Below are 17325 nucleotides of genomic sequence, written 5' to 3' on the forward strand. Positions count from 1 at the left end.
ATCTTCTAAATTCTAGCGAGTACAAACCTAGTCTATCCAGTCTTTCTTCATATGAAAGTCCTGACATCCCAGTAATCAGTCTGGTGAACCTTCTCTGTACTCCCTCTATGGCAAGAATGTCTTTCCTCAGATTAGGAGACCAAAACTGTACGCAATACTCCAGGTGTGGTCTCACCAAGACCCTGTACAACTGCAGTAGAACCTCCCTGCTCCTATACTCAAATAGGATGATCGATGATCATGGCTGATCGTCCCCAATCAATAACCCATGCCTGCCTTCTCCCCATATCCCATGATTCCACTAGCCCCTAGAGCTCTATCTAACTCTCTCTTTAATCCATCCAGTGACTTGGCCTCCACTGCCCTCTGTGGCAGGGAATTCCACAAATTCGTAGGTCGTAGTAGGTCATAGGTAGGTTGTAGCAGATGATAGTCGTAGGTACTCGTGGCATCAAGTAGGTCGGGGCGTTTTTTCAACATGATGAAAAATGTCAATGAGTAAAAAAGGTCGTGAATTAGGTTGTGAAAGTGGGACAAGGCCCTTTTGCTCTTTGCCCGCGGTCTTAGTAGGCCATTTCTTGGTTTAGTTTAGAGATTCAGCATGGAAACAGGTCCCTCGACCCACCGAGTCCACACTGACCAGCGATCCCCGCACGCTAACACGATCCTGCGCACACTCGGGACATTTTACAATTTATGGAACCCAACGAACCTACAAACCTGCACGTCTTTGGAGTGTGTGGGAAGGAAACCGGAGCACCCGGAGAAAACCCACGCAGTTCACGGGGAGAACGTAAAAACTCCACACAGGCAGCACCCGATCCTACACACACACACTCAATAGACAATAGGTGCAGGAGGAGGCCATTCGGCCCTTCGAGCCAGCACCGCCATTCAATGTGATCAAGGCTGATCATCCCCAATCAGTACCCCGTTCCTGCCTTCTCCCCATATCCCCTGACTCCGCTATCTTTAAGAGCCCTAATATCTAGCTCTCTCTTGAAAGCATCCAGAGAACCCGCCTCCACCGCCCTCTGAGGCAGAGAATTCCACAGACTCACCACTCTGTGAGAAAAGTGTTCCCTGGTCTCCGTTCTAAATGGCTTACCCCTTATTCTTAAACTGTGGCCTCTGGTTCTGGACTCCCCCAACATCGGGAACATGTTTCCTGCCTCTAGCGTGTCCAAGCCCTTAACAATCTTATGCGCTTCAATGAGATCTCTCATCCTTCTAAACTCCAGACTGTACAAGCCCAGCCGCTCCATTCTCTCAGCATATGATAGTCCCGCCATCCCGGGAATTAACCTGGTGAACCTACGCTGGGCTCCCTCAATAGCAAGAATGTCCTTCCTCAAATTAGGGGACCAAAACGGCACACAATACTCCAGGTGTGGTATCACTAGGGCTCTGTACAACTGCAGAAGGATCTCTTTGCTCCTATATTTGATTCCTCTTGTTATAAAGGCCAACATGCCATTCCCTTTCTTCACTGCCTGCTGTACCTGCATGCTCGGGACAATTTACAATTTACGTAAAACACACTCGGAAAAGTTTACAATTTACGGAGGCCAATGAACCTACAAACCTGCACGTCTTTGGAGCTTGTGGGGAGGAGACCGGAGCTCCCGGAGAAAACCCACACAGTTCACGGGGAAAACATACAAACCGCGTACAGGCAGCACCGACGGACAGGATCGACCCCGGGTCTCCGGCGCTGCGAGCGGCAGCAACATGCAGCTCGGGAAAGGCAATGCGTTACTGAGATTGGACGCGAACGGAATTCGTGTGCGCGGGCGAGAACAGACTCACGGTGGATGGCGTTGGCAGGATTGCTGAAGAAGACAACGTTGTTTTTGACGACTGCTCCAGCCGCTACAGCAGGGTCGATCAGATCCTCGTCAAAGGTCACGGTCTCCACCGGGAGGGTGTCGCACCCATCGTAGCTCTTTACTATAATCCGGCAGTGGCAGTGATAGAAATTCTGGTTCCTGGCGTTGATCACAACAGACCCATCTGGTAGTTCGTACGGCTTGAATACAAACACACGCACGTGTTTAGTTAAGGCATTTAATTTACAAGTACTTTCATTAATTAACAACTTCTCGTTCAAGAAGCAAGAAGAAACATGCAGGTACAGCAGGCAGAGAAGAAAGCCAATGGCATGTTGGCCTTTACATAGAAACCTAGAAACATAGAAAATAGGTGCAGGAGTAGGCCATTCGGCCCTTCGAGCCTGCACCGCCATTCAATATGATCATGGCTGATCATCCAACTCAGTATCCCATCCCTGCCTTCTCTCCATACCCCCTGATCCCCTTAGCCACAAGGGCCACATTTAACTCCCTCTTAAATATAGCCAATGAACTGGCCTCAACTACCTTCTGTGGAAGAGAATTCCACAGATTCACCACTCTCTGTGTGAAAAATGATTTTCTCATCTCGGTCCTAAAAGACTTCCCTCTTATCCTTAAACTGTGACCCCTTGTTCTGGACTTCCCCAACATCGGGAATAATCTTCCTGCATCTAGCCTGTCCAACCGCTTAAGAATTTTGTAAGTTTCTATAAGATCCCCCCTCAATCTTCTGAATTCCAGCGTGTACAAGCCGAGTCTATCCAGTCTTTCTTCATATGAAAGTCCTGCCATCCCAGGAATCAGTCTGGTGAACCTTCTCTGTACTCCCTCTATGGCAAGAATGTCTTTCCTCGGATTAGGTGACCAAAACTGTACGCAATACTTTATAACAAGAGGAGTTGAGTACAGGAGCACAGAGGTCCTCCTGCAGTTGTACATGTAGGTACAGCAGGCAGTGAAGAAAGCCAATGAAACGTTGGCCTTCATAACAAGAGGAGTTGAGTATAGGAGCAAAGAGGTCCTTCTGCAGTTGTACAGGGCCCTAATGAGACCGCACCTGGAGTATTGTGTGCACTTTTGGTCCCCTAATTTGAGGAAGGACATTCTTGCTATTGAGGGAGTGCAGCGTAGGTTCACCAGGTTAATTCCCGGGATGGCGGGACTGTCATATGCTGAGAGAATGGAACGGCTGGGCTTGTATATTCTGGTTTCGAAGGAAGAGAGGGGATCTCGTTGAAACATATAAGATTATTAAGGGTTTGGACACGCTAGAGGCAGGAAACATGTTCCCGATGTTTGGAGAGTCCAGAACCAGGGGCCACACAGTTTAAGAATAAGGGGTAAGCCATTTAGAACAGAGATGAGGAAACACTTTTTCACACAGAGAGTTGTGAGTCTGTGGAATTCTCTGCCTCAGAGGCGGTGGAGGCCGGTTCTCTGGATACTTTCAAGAGAGAGCTGGATAGGGCTCTTAAAAATAGTGCAGTCAGGGGATATGGGGAGAAGGCAGGAACGGGGTACTGATTGTGGATGATCAGCCATGATCACATTGAATGGCAGTGCTGGCTCGAAGGGCCTACTCCTGCACTTATTGTCTATTGAATAGAGACTCGAGGACATAGGTTTAAGGTGAAGGGAGAAAGATTTTTTAGGGACCCGAGGGGTAACTTTTTTACACAGAGGGTGGTGGGTGTATGGAACGAGCTGCCGGAGGAGGGTGGATAAAATGTTTAAGAAAGAACTGCAGATACTGGAGAAATCGAAGGGGGACAAAAATGTTAGAGAAACTCAGCGGGTGAGGCAGCGTGTATGGAGCGAAGGAATAGGTGACGTTTCGGGTCGAGACCCTTCTTCAGACCTATATGGGGGTGGGTGGGAAGAAGAAAGGAAGAGGCGGAGACAGTGGGCTGTGGGAGAGCTGGGAAGGGGAGTGGAAGGAGGGAGAAAGCAAGGACTACCTGAAATTGGAGAAGTCAATGTTCATACCGCTGGGGTGTAAACTGCCCAAGCAAAATATGAGGTGCTGCTCCTCCAATTTACGGTGGGCCTCACTCTGACCATGGAGGAGGCCCAGGACAGAGAGGTCGGATTGGGAATGGGAGGGGGAGTTGAAGTGCTGAGCCACCGGGAGATCAGGTTGGTTATTGCGGACCGAGCGGAGGTGTTGGGCGAAGCGATCGCCGAGCCTGTGCTTGATCTCACCGGCGTAGATCAGCTGACACCTAGAGCAGCGGATGCAGCAGATGAGGTTGGAGGAGGTGCAGGTGAACCTCTGCCTCACCTGGAACGACTGCTTGGGTCCTTGAATGGAGTCAAGGGGGGGAGGTAAAGCGACAAGTGTAGCATTTCCTGTGGTTGCAAGGGAAAGTGAGTGTTTAAAAAGCAATCAGCCAGGTACATGAGTAGAACAGGATTAGAGGGAAATGGGCCAAAGGCAGGCTAGTGGGACTAGTATAGATGGGACATGGGTGTGGCAAGTTGCCCCAAAGGGCCTGTTTCCACACGATATGACTATGACCTTGCAACTATTGCACATATAGACTCAGTCATGGTGGCACAGCAATAGACTTGCTCCTTACTATGAAAGTAAACATGCAGGCACAGCAGGCAGTGAAGAAAGCGAATGGCATGTTGGCCTTCATAACAAGAGAAGTCGAGTGTAGGAGCAAAGATGTCCTTCTGCAGTTGTACAGAGCCCTAGAGAGACCACACCTGGAGTATTGTGTGCAGTTTTGGTCCCTAATTTGAGGAAGGACATTCTTGCTATTGAGGGAGTGCAGCGTAGGTTCACAAGGTTAATTCCCGGGATGGCGGGACTGTCATATGCTGAGGGAATGGAGCAGCTGGGCTTGTACACTCTGGAGTTTAGAAGGATGAGAGGATATCTCATTGAAACCTATAAGATTTTTAAGGATTTGGACACGCTAGATAGAGGCAGGAAACATGTGGCCGACTAGGAAAAGGGGAGATGCAGCGAGACCTGGGTGTCATGGTACACCAGTCATTGAAAGTGGGCATGCAGGTGCAGCAGGCAGTGAAGAAAGCGAATGGTATGTTAGCTTTCATAGCAAAAGGATTTGAGTATAGGAGCAGGGAGGTTCTACTGCAGTTGTACAGGGTCTTGGTGAGACCACACCTGGAGTATTGCGTACAGTTTTGGTCTCTTAATCTGAGGAAGGACATTATTGCCATAGAGGGAGTGCAGAGAAGGTTCACCAGACTGATTCCTGGGATGTCAGGACTGTCTTATGAAGAAAGACTGGATAGACTTGGTTTGTACTCTCTAGAATTTAGGAGATTGAGAGGGGATCTTATAGAAACTTACAAGATTCTTAAGGGGTTGGACAGGCTAGATGCAGGAAGATTGCTCCCGATGTTGGGGAAGTCCAGGACAAGGGGTCACAGCTTAAGGATAAGGGGGAAATCCTTTAAAACCGAGACGAGAAGAACTTTTTTCACACAGAGAGTGGTGAATCTCTGGAACTCTCTGCCACAGAGGGTAGTCGAGGCCAGTTCATTGGCTATATTTAAGAGGGAGTTAGATGTGGCCCTTGTGGCTAAGGGGATCAGGGGGTATGGAGAGAAGGCAGGTACGGGATACTGAGTTGGATGATCAGCCATGATCATATTGAATTGCGGTGCTGGCTCGAAGGGCCGAATGGCCTACTCCTGCACCTATTGTCTATTGAAACCCACTTCACAACTCGGCAAGTCCACCCACGCCATGCAGGCTGGGGAAACACCCATCGTTACCTGGTTCTCATCTGGGGTAAAGTCACTGGACCGTTTGGGCTGGTTGAATGGAATCCCCTTCAGGTTGCCCCCGTTCCTCCAGGTCACCCCATGGTCATCGCTCAGAATGCAGAATATCCCATCTTCCTCGATCGAGCCGTGACCACAGGCGATCAGGCGACCCTTGTTCGGGTTGTACTTTTTCTGTGGGGAAACAGAGAAGTTTGAGTCAACATGCAACAGGTGCAGGAGTAGGCCATTCGGCCCTTCGAGCCAGCACCGCCATTCAATGTGATCATGGCTGATCATCCACAATCAGTACCCCGTTCCTGCCTTCTCCCCTGACTCCGCTATCTTTGACAGCCTATTGCAATGCATTAATGCCGACAATATTCTGTGGTGCTGCAGCAAGCAAGAATTTAATTGTCCTATCTGGGACACATGACAATAAACTCACTTGAAGACTTTGAGAACCCTATCTAGCTCTCTCTTGAAAGTATCCTGAGAACTGGCCTCCACCGCCCTCTGAGGCAGAGAATTCCACAGACTCACCAACTCTCTGTATGAAAAAGTGTTTCCTCGTCTCCGTTCTAAATGGCTTACCCCTTATTCTTAAACTGTGTGTGGCCCCTGGTTCTGGACTCCCCCAACATCAGGAACATGTTTCCTGCCCCTAGCGTGTCCAAACCCTTAATAATCCTATATATGTTTCAACAAGATACCCTCTCATCCTTCTAAACTCCAGAGTGTACAAGCCCAGCCGCTCCATTCTCTCAGCATACGACAGTCCCGCCATCCCGGGAATTAACCTGGTGAACCTACGCTGCACTCCCTCAATAGCAAGAATGTCCTTCCTCAAATTAGGGGACCAATTTGGGATGCGGGAGGAAACCGAAGCACCCGGAGGAAACCCGCAGTCACTGGGAGAACATGCAAACTCCACACAGAGAGCACCCGTGGTCAGAATCGAACTCGGGTCTCTGGCGCTGTAAGGCAGTGGCTGTTCCAGCTGCATCAATGAGCCACCCTGTTTCTTTTTTTTTTTTTACAGTGTATAGTACAATTACAGAATGGCTGAGAACAGCAGTTTGTACATGTTTTCAGCGATTGTAAACATGTTACTCATCGGAAGAAGGCTGGACTCCCTTACCAATGTTTAACATTGGTGACAAAGTTATTTACAGCTGTGTCATTAAGGCGAGGTTGAATTACCCTCAAATACAAAAGGGTGACGTATTTCCAAAGAAATGAATATAATCCCTTCCTCTATTGCTGTTTGGTTTTCTGCTGCATGCAGGTTTTATTTGTGATTATACTCATGAGCTTAAGAAGAAACTTGCCGTGGCCTTGTGACACAAAAGAACTGCAGAATTAAGACATTCGGCCCAACAAGACTAATCTGACATCCCCTAATTTGAGGAAGGACATTCTTGCTATTGAGGGAGTGCAGCGTAGGTTTACAAGGTTAATAGCAACATAGAAACATAGAAAATAGGTGCAGGAGTAGGCCATTCGGCCCTTCGAGCCTGCACCGCCATTCAATATGATCATGGCTGATCATCCAACTCAGTATCCCGTACCTGCCTTCTCTCCATACCCTCTGATCCCCTTAGCCACAAGGGCCACATCTAACTCCCTCTTAAATATAGCCAATGAACTGGCCTCAACTTCCTTCTGTGGCAGAGAATTCCACAGATTCACCACTCTCTGTGTGAAAAATGTTTTTCTCATCTCAGTCCTAAAAGATTTCCCCCTTATCATTAAACTGTGACCCCCTTGTTCTGGACTTCCCCAACATCGGGAACAATCTTCCTGCATCTAGCCTGTCCAACCCCTTAAGAATTTTGTAAGTTTCTATAAGATCCCCCCTCAATCTTCTAAATTCTAGCGTGTACAAGCCGAGTCTATCCAGTCTTTCTTCATATGAAAGTCCTGACATCCCAGTAATCAGTCTGGTGAACCTTCTCTGTACTCCCTCTATGGCAAGAATGTCTTTCCTCAGATTAGGAGACCAAAACTGTACGCAATACTCCAGGTGTGGTCTCACCAGGACCCTGTACAACTGCAGTAGAACCTCCCTGCTCCTATACCAAATCCTTTTGCTATGAATGCTAACATACCATTCGCCTTCTTCACTGCCTGCTGCACCTGCATGCCTACTTTTAATGACTGGTGTACCATGACACCCAGGTCTCGTTGCATCTCCCCCTTTCCTAATCGGCTACCATTCAGATTATTCCCGGGATGGCGGGACTGTCATATGCTGAGAGAATGGAGCGGCTGGGCTTGTACACTCTGGAGTTTAGAAGGATGAGAGGGTATCTAATTGAAACACAAGATTATTAAGGGTTTGGCACTCTAGAGGCAGGAAACATGTTCCCAATGTTGGGGGAGTCCAGAACCAGGGGCCACACACAGTTTAAGAATAAGGTGCAAGCCATTTAGAACAGAGACGAGGAGACACTTTTTCACACAGAGAGTTGTGAGTCTGTGGAATTCTCTGCCTCAGAGGGCGGTGGAGGCCAGTTCTCTGGATGCTTTCAAGAGAGAGCTAGATAGGGCTCTTAAAGATAGCAGAGTCAGGGGATATGGGGCGAAGGCAGGAACGGGGTACTGATTGGGGATGATCAGCCACGATCACATTGAATGGCGGTGCTGGCTCGAAGGGGTGAATGGCCTACTCCTGCACCTGTTGTCGATTGTCTACCAATCATGGCTGATCTATCTTTCCCTCCAAGCCCCATTCTCCTGCCTCCTGCCAAAAACCCTCGACACCCTTACTAATCCAGAACCTATCAATCTCCGCCATAAAAATTCCCAACAAGATGTTTTCACAGCCGTCTGTGGCAATGAATTCTACAGATTCACCACCCTCTGGCTAAAGCAATTGCTCCTCATCTCCTTCCCAAAGGTCCATCCTTTTATTCTGAATCTGTGCCCTCTGGTCCTGGGCTCTCCAACTAAGTCTTCAGTTCAAGTTCAAGTGAGTTTATTGTCATGTGTCCCTGTATAGGACAATTACATTCTTGCTTTGCTTCAGCACACAGAACATAGTAGGCATTTACTACAAAACAGATCAATGTGTCCATATACCATAATATAAATATATACACACATGAATAAATAAACTGATGAAGTGAAAATAACAGAAAATAGGTTATTAATAATCAGAGTTTTGTCCGTGCCAGGTTTAATAGCCTGATGGCTGTGGGGAAGTAGATATTCCTGAACCTGGTTGTTGCAGTCTTCAGGCTCCTGTACCTTCTACCTGAAGGCAGCAAGCAATCAGGAAGGCCAATGGAGTTTTGGCCTTTATTGCTAGGGGGATTGAGTATAAAAATACGGAGGTCTTGCTGCAGCTGTACACAGTATTAGTGAGACCACATTTGGAATACTGTGTACAGTTCTGGGGTCCATACTTAAGAAAGGATGTACTAGCCCTGGAGGCAGTGCAGCGAAGGTTTACAAGATTAATTCCTGCAATGAGGGGATTGACATATGAGGAAAGGTTAAGTAGGCTGGAACTCTACTCTTTGGAGTTTAGAAGAATGAGAGGCGATCTCATTGAAACATATAAGATCGTGAGGGGCCTTGATCGGGTGGATGCACCGAGGATGTTCCCAATGATCGGGGAAACTAGAACTAGGGGACATAGTCACAGAATAAGGGGGGGCTCTTTTAAAACTGAGATGAGGAAGAACTTCTTCACCCAGAGGGTGGTTAATTTATGGAATTCACTGCCCCAGGGAGCAGTGGAAGCAGAAACGTTAAATATATTTAAGTCTAAAATAGATGGTTTTTTAGCTGCCAAGGGGATAAGGGGCTACGGGGAGAGGGCAGGGATATGGACCTAGGTATGGTTAGTATAGTAAGACCTGAGTGATCTCCTGGACAAGTGTCGATCGCCTGGATTGGGGTCGGAGAGGAATTTCCCGGATTTTTTTCCCGAATTGGACCTGGGTTTTTATCCGGTTTTTTGCCTCCCCCAGGAGATCACAAGGTTCTTGGGGTGGAGAGGGGTGATAGCGGTATAAAGGGGAGGGTAGTGTCTGGTGTTCTGTGTCTTGTGTCTACTGTTTGTGGGTAAGTGTGTCTGTTTAGTGTTCAGCCATGAGCGAATGGCGGTGCGGGCTCGACGGACCTGGTGGTCTACTCTCGCACCTACTTTCTATGTTTCTATGTTTCTATGTAGCAGGGAGATGAGTGTGTGGCCAGGATGGTGTCTTGGTAACTTGGGTGACACGGTGGTACAGCGGTAGAGTTGCTGCCTTGCAGCGCTTGCAGTGCCAGAGACCCGGGTTCAACCCCGACCACGGGGTACTGTCTGTGCGGAGTTTGTACGTTCTCCCAGTGACAGAACAGATTTTCCCCCAGAGATCTTTGGTTTCCTCCCACACTCCAAAGACTTCTTCTTCTTGCGTATGGCGTGCACAGCCTAAAGTTGTAGGACAACTTGTTCTCTTTGATCTTATTTGATTGTGCACGCCAGGTTGTTTGCATTCATCGAAATAGGGCGGACCATGTGAAGGTTGCAATCTTCCCACCCCACTCTAAAGACAATAGACAATAGGTGCAGGAGTAGGCCATTCGGCCCTTCGAGCCAGCACCGCCTTTCAATGTGATCATGGCTGATCATCCCCAATCAGTACCCCGTTCCGACTCCATTATCTTTAATAATAATAATAATAACTTTATTTATAAAGCACTTTAAACAACTACAGTTGCCACAAAGTGCTGTACATGAGAAATCATGAACAAAAAGCTATTACAAACAATTAAAAACCATTAAAAACCGTACAACGAAGGACTATAAAAAACACACTAAAAATTAAAAGACATTAAAAGCACTAAAAACAGGAGCAATGCCTCAGCCAGTGTCGAAAGCCAAAGAATAAAAATATGTTTTTAGGGAGGATTTGAAGATGGACAGTGAGGGGGCCTGTCTGATGTGCAACGGCAAGGTGTTCCAGAGTGCCGGAGCAGCAACAGAAAAGGCTCTATCCCCTCTGAGCTTCCGCTTAGACCTTGGTACCTCAAGGAGCAGCTGATCAGCTGACCTGAGGCACCGGGCAGGAGCATATAGGTGGAGCAGCTCAGAGAGGTAAGGCGGGGCGAGCCCATTCAATGATTTAAAAACAAATAAAAGAATTTTGAAATGAACTCGAAAGTGCACTGGGAGCCAGTGTAGGGAGGCCAAAATTGGCGTAATGTGCTCCCTCTTTCGAGTTCCGGTCAAAAGGCGAGCGGCAGCATTTTGAACAAGCTGGAGACGAGCCAATGAAGCTTGTGCGACTCCAGAGTAGAGTGCGTTACAGTAATCCAGCCTAGATGTAATAAAGGCATGGATTACTGTTTCAAAATGCTGCCGCTCGAGAATGGGCTTCACCTTTGCCAGCTTCCTTAGGTGAAAGAAGCTGGACTTAACCACCGCGCCTATTTGTTTGTCTAGTTTAAAATCACCGTCCATCCTAAAACCCAGGTTCAAGACGGTTGGCTTTACAGACATTGCCAGTGGACCCAAGTCAACAAAGGGAGGTTCACGGCAGCCATTGGGGCCAAACAAAATCACCTCTGTCTTCTCTTCATTAAGTCCCAGAAAGTTTAAGGCCATCCAGGACTTAATGTCCTCAAGACAAGACAGAAGTGATTTTAAAGAATAGTCTTCCTCTTTCCTGAGTGGCATATATAACTGGCTATCATCTGCATAAAAGTGAAAGGAGATGCCATGCCTTCTTAAAATTGAGCCCAGAGGAAGTAAGTATAAGGAGAAGAGCAGGGGCCCTAAAATTGAGCCCTGTGGAACCCCATATACCAAGGGAGTGGAGGAGGATTCAAAGTCAGCAAGGCTTACCCGCATGGTTCTGTCTGCCAGATAGGACCTGAACCATCCCAGGGCACTGCCACAAATGCCCACTTGGTGCTGTAGTCTGGAAATTAAAATTCCATGGTCCACTGTATCGAAGGCGGCAGATAGGTCCAGCAAGACAAGAACCACATAATTACCTGAGTCGTTTGCCAGGAGGATGTCGTTGAAGACCCTTAGCAGAGCCGACTCTGTGCTATGCATAGCCTTGAATCCAGACTGGAAAACCTCCCGAATATTGTGCTCATCCAGGAAGAGTTTCAGCTGCGCATAAACTACCTTCTCCATGATCTTGGAGATAAAAGGCAACTTGGAGATCGGCCTAAAATTGGACAGATCAGTTTGATCCAGGCCTGGTTTTTTAAGTAGTGGTTGCACTACAGCATGTTTAAAATTTATGGGGACAACCCCAGAACACAAGCTACTGTTTATGATGGCGAGAACCGACTGCCCTATACTCGGGAAAACCTCTTTAAAAAGAAGAGGAGGGACAGCATCACAGGGGGAACCCGACGGCTTAATATGCCTAACCACATCCTCTAGACCCGACAATGTCCTTTAAGAGCCCTATCTAGCTCTCTCTTGAAATTATCCAGAGAACCGGCCTCCACCGCCCTCTGAGGCAGAGAATTCCACAGACTCACAACTCTGGGTGAAAAAGTATTTCCTCACCTCCGTTCTAAATGGCTTACCCCTCAATCTTAAACTGTGTGGCCCCTGGTTCTGGACTCCCCCAACATCGGGAACATGTTTCCTGCCTCCAACGTGTCCAAACCCTTAATAATCTTAGGTACACAAAATTGCTGGGGAAACTCAGCGGGTGCAGCAGCATCTATGGAGCGAAGGAAATAGGCGACGTTTCGGGCCGAAACCCTTCTTCAGACTGATCTTATATGTTTCAATAAGATACCCTCTCATCCTTCTAAATTCCAGAGTGTACAATCCCAGCCGCTCCATTCTCTCAGCATATGACAGTCCCGCCATCCCGGGAATTAACCTGGTGAACCTACGCTGTACTCCCTCAATAGCAAGAATGTCCTTCCTCAAATTTGGAGACCAAAACCGCACACAATACTCCAGGTGTGGTCTCACTAGAGCCCTGTACAACTGCAGAAGGACCTCGTTCCTCCTATACTCAACTTCTCTTGTTATGAAGGCCAACATGCCATTCACTTTCTTCACGTCCATATTTGTAGGTTATTTCTCTTGGTATTGTCCGGAGTATGTGTTGGATAGTATTAATGTGTGGGGGTGGGGAGGAAATTCGCTGGTCAGTGCAGACTCGATGGGCCGAAGGGCCTGTTTCTCCAACACTAAACTGAACTAAACTCAACAACCTGCTCACCTGGATTCCCAATCCCGGGCCTGGAGCAAACATCTTGGTCCCAATCGTGTTGGACAGGTTTCGAGGTTGGCCCCATGTTCTCCCATCGTCTTCGCTCTCGATCAGTAGGGTGCTGGAGACGTTGCAGTGGAAGTGGTGCGCGCACATTGTGTACATGATAAAAACCCGCCCCTTCTGCTCATCAACCAGTATCACCCCCAAGTTCAGTCCGTCGATCTTTGAGCCGTCGTTGTCCAGGAAGGTGGTGGGGCTCCAGGTGGCACCTGAAGGAGACAAGGAGAAGCAGGCAATGAAGCACGGTGGCACAGCGGTAGAATTGCTGCCTTACAACGCCAGAGAATCCTGGTTCGATCCCGACTATTGCAACTTGTCCTATTTGATCTTATTTGATTGTGAGACTACACCTGGAGTATTGTGTGCAGTTTAGGTCCCCTAACTTGAGGAAGGACATTCTTGCCATTGAGGGAGTGCAGTGTAGGTTCACCAGGTTAATTCCAGGGTTGGCGGGACTAACGTATGATCAAACAATGGGTCGACTGGGCTTGTATTCACTGGCGTTTAGAAGGATGAGAGGGTATCTTTTTGAAACATGTAAGATTATTATGGTTAAGAAGGAACTGCAGATGCTGGAAAATCGAAGGTGGACAAAAATGCTGGAGAAACTCAGCGGGTGAGGCAGCTCTATGGAGCGAAGGAAACAACCAACGTTTCTGAAGAAGGGTTTCAGCCCGAAACGTTGCCTATTTCCTTCGCTCCATAGATGCTGCCTCACCCACTGAGTTCCTCCAGCATTTTTGTCTACCTAAAATTATTATGGAATTGGACACGCTGGAGGCAGGAAAAATGTTCCCGATGTTGTGGGAGTCCAGAACCAGGGGCCACAGTTTAAGAATATGGGCAAGCCATTTAGAACAGAGATGAGGAAACACTTTTTCTCACAGAGAGTTGTGAGTCTGTGGAATTCTCTGCCTCAGAGGGCGGTGAAGGCCGGTTCTCTGGATGCTTTCAAGAGAGAGTTAGATAGGGCTCTTAAAGATAGCAAAGTTAGGGGATATGGGGAGAAGGCAGGAACGGGGTACTGATTGTGGATGATCAGCCATGATCACATTGAATGGCGGTGTGGGTGGAAGGAGAGGGAGGGGGTGGCGAGAACGTGGAAAAGGAGGGAAGATAAAATATATGGGACGCAAAGTGCTGGAGTATCTCAACAGATCAGGCAGCATCTCTGGAGAACATGGACCGGTGACGTTTCAGTTCGAGACGCTAGGACTCAACTCGAAACATCACCAATCCGTGTTCTCCAGAGATGCTGCCTGATCCGCCAAGTTACTCCAGTGCTTGCTGTCTTTTTCTGTATTAACCAGCATCTGCAGTTCATTCTTTCTACAGAAAATGGGCGGGGATGGGAGATGATCTAACCGAGGACGTAAAGGAGCAGGGCGATATTGGGGGGTGTAGGTGAAGTGTTGCGAGCACAAGTTCTAATGTTCTCTTCCTTCTTCTTGTGTATGGCGTGCACAGCCTAAAGTTGCAGGACAACTTGTCCTGTTTGATCTTATTTGATTGTGAGACCACACCTGGAGTATTGTGTGCAGCTTAGGTCCCCTAACTTGAGGAAGGACATTCTTGCTATTGAGGGAGTGCAGCGTAGGTTCACAAGGTTAATTCCCGGGATGGCGGGACTGTCATATCCTTAGAGAATGGAGCAGCTGGGCTGGTACATTCTGGAATTTAGAAGGATGAGAGCCTTTCCTGACGTCCTCTGAGTGAGGGCTACATGTATATATGTATGTAGTTTGTTTTGTTGTGCTATTCTTATAACAAATGTAAAGCACTTTGGCCAACGAGAGTTGTTTTTTAAATGTGCTATATAAATAAATGTGACTTGACATCTTATTGAAACATATAAGATTATTAAGGGTTTGAACACGCTAGAGGCAGGAAACATGTTCCCGATGTTGGGGGAGTCCAGAACCAGGGGCCACACAGTTTAAGAATAAGGAGTAAGCCATTTAGAACGGAGATGAGGAAACACTGTTTCTCACAGAGAGTTGTGAGTTTGTGGAATTCTCTGCCTCAGAGGGCAGTGGAGGCAGGTTCTCTGGATGCTTTCAAGAGAGAGCTAGATAGGGCTCTTAAAGTTGGCAGAGTTAGAGGATATGGGGAGAAGGCAGGAACGGGGTACTGATTGGGGATGATCAGCCATGATCACATTGAATGGCAGTGCTGGCTCGAAGGGCCGAATGGCCTACTCCTGCACCTATTGTCTATTGATTGTGCCTGCCAGGTTGATTGCACTCGTTGAAACAGGGTGGACCACGTGAAGGTTGCAATCTCCCACCCCTGTTCTAATGTTACAAATATCTTACCCAGGGGCGGAGGGCCAGTCATTTCTCAGTTCAGTTTAGTTTAATGTAGTGATACAGCGCGGGAAAAGGTTTTTCTGCTCACAGAGTCCGCGCTGATCAACGTTCCTAGTACACCAACACTGACCTCCACCCTGGGGACAATTATACCGGAGCCAATTAACTTACAAACCTGTACGTCTTTGGAAATGTGGGAGGATATTAAGAATGGCTGGGAAAGAGAACTCCAAATTTCTCTCCCTATAGAGAAATGGGAGAGGATTCTTCAATTAGTTAATACTTCCTCAATGTGTGCAAGACATGATCTGATACAATTCAAGGTGGTTCACAGAGCTCGTATGTCAAAAGATAAGTTAGCTTGTTTTTATGGTCATAAATCCTACCTGTGACAGATGTAACTCTGAAGTGGCCTCACTGACCCATATGTTTTAGTCCTGCCCACTTTTGGAAAAATATTGGAAAGAAATTTTGTGATACTATTTCTGTAGTTTTAGTATCGATTTACAATCCCATCCTATTACTGCAAATTCTGGGCTACCAATGTTAGATTCGATTCATCTGACCCGTTCCGCCCATTGGCTGATTGCTTTTACCACATTTATCACCAGAAGATCTATTTTATTTAAATGGAAAGACTCTAACCCTCCGACCACACTCGATTGGTACTCTGAAACTATTAGCAGTGACATTGTTGAACCCTTGGTTAAATTTGATCGAACTTGGGGAAGCTTTATTCAACATTTTCACACAACATAAATTGTCTCCTCTCCAAGAGTTATAAAAATTATTTTACCTTTATACGGTGGAACGGACTTGATGACAAACAGGGACTTAGATTGTTGAAATTATTTGCAGCCCAGATTCTGGGTTTTTTTCTAGTTGAGGGGGATTTGTTTTTTCCTTTTTTCTCTTTTTTTTTTCTTTCTCTTTTTATCTTCTTGTTTTTATATATATAAGTTCTCTTTTAAACAACACCGGGAGGTCTATATTCAATGTGTATTTTGACACTGCACTCATATTTAGGTTATACCTGCCATTAATGTCACCCTGATCCCTATGTATCAATATCATTTTCGAAACATTGCCTATTTCCTTCGCTCCATAGATGCTGCTGCACCCGCTGAGTTTCTCCAGCTTTTTTGTGTATCAATAATTTCATAGCAAAAGGATTTGAGTATAGGAGCAGGGAGGTTCTACTGCAGTTGTACAGGGTCTTGGTGAGACCACACCGGGAGTTTTGCGTACAGTTTTGGTCTCCTAATCTGAGGAAAGACATTCTTGCCATAGAGGGAGTACATAGAAGGTTCACCAGACTGATTCCTGGGATGTCAGGACTTTCATATGAAGAAAGACTGGATAGACTCGGTTTGTACTCGCTAGAATTTAGAAGATTGAGGGGTGATCTTATAGAAACGTACAAAATTCTTAAGGGGTTGGACAGGCTAGATGCAGGAAGATTGTTCCCGATGTTGGGGAAGTCCAGAACAAGGGGTCACAGTTTAAGGATAAATGAATGAATACGTTTATTGTCATTGCACAATACTGTGCAACGAAATTCCATTACATCTCCTCCGGTTAAAAAAATACAAACACGACAACCATTAACACATATGTACACTTATTAGTAAAAAATAAATAGGTATTTTAAAAGAATTTAAAAGAATTTAAAAGAATTTGGCGGCATTTCTTAGAATTACATTTTGCTTCCCCAGCATTCTCTGTTGGAATTTAGCTCTTTTATCGCACATGGGTAGAAACTATTCTTTAGTCTACCGGTGCGAGCCTTCAGAGTCCTGAATCGCCTCCCAGAGGGTAGCAGAGTAAAAAGGTGGTTGGCAGGGTGGGATGTGTCCTGCTTGATATTTGTGGCCCGGCGCAAGCATCGGGCCCTATATATGTCATCCAAGGAGGGCAGTTGGGCGTTTGTAATGTTCTGCGCAGTTTTTATAATTCCCTGCAACGCCCTCCTCTCAGCCACAGTACAGCTAGCAAACCACACCAGGATTCCATAGGTGAGGATACTCTCCACGGCGCATCGGTAGAAGGACAACAGCAGCGGCTGTGAGACGTTTGCTCTCCACAGAGACCTCAGGAAATACAGCCGCTGATGTGACTTCTTCACGAGAGTGACGGTGTTCATTTGCCATTTAAGGTCCTGGGAGATGT

At 47.0% G+C, this 17325-nt stretch overlaps 1 protein-coding gene across 1 annotated transcript in view; it reads right to left on the minus strand.

The window, feature by feature from the left end:
- Positions 1 to 17325, minus strand: part of neu1 (neuraminidase 1) — a 36302-nt gene that overhangs the window by 3099 nt on the left and 15878 nt on the right. Inside the window, exons 3-5 of the mRNA XM_033047591.1 lie at positions 12794 to 13056; positions 5607 to 5789; positions 1810 to 2029 (exon numbers count right to left, since the gene is read on the minus strand). Coding sequence (XP_032903482.1) covers positions 1810 to 2029; positions 5607 to 5789; positions 12794 to 13056 — 666 coding nt within the window. The remainder of the gene's footprint in view (positions 1 to 1809; positions 2030 to 5606; positions 5790 to 12793; positions 13057 to 17325) is intronic.

Source organism: Amblyraja radiata, chromosome 30 (assembly GCF_010909765.2).
Source record: "Amblyraja radiata isolate CabotCenter1 chromosome 30, sAmbRad1.1.pri, whole genome shotgun sequence".
Taxonomy (NCBI): domain Eukaryota; kingdom Metazoa; phylum Chordata; class Chondrichthyes; order Rajiformes; family Rajidae; genus Amblyraja; species Amblyraja radiata.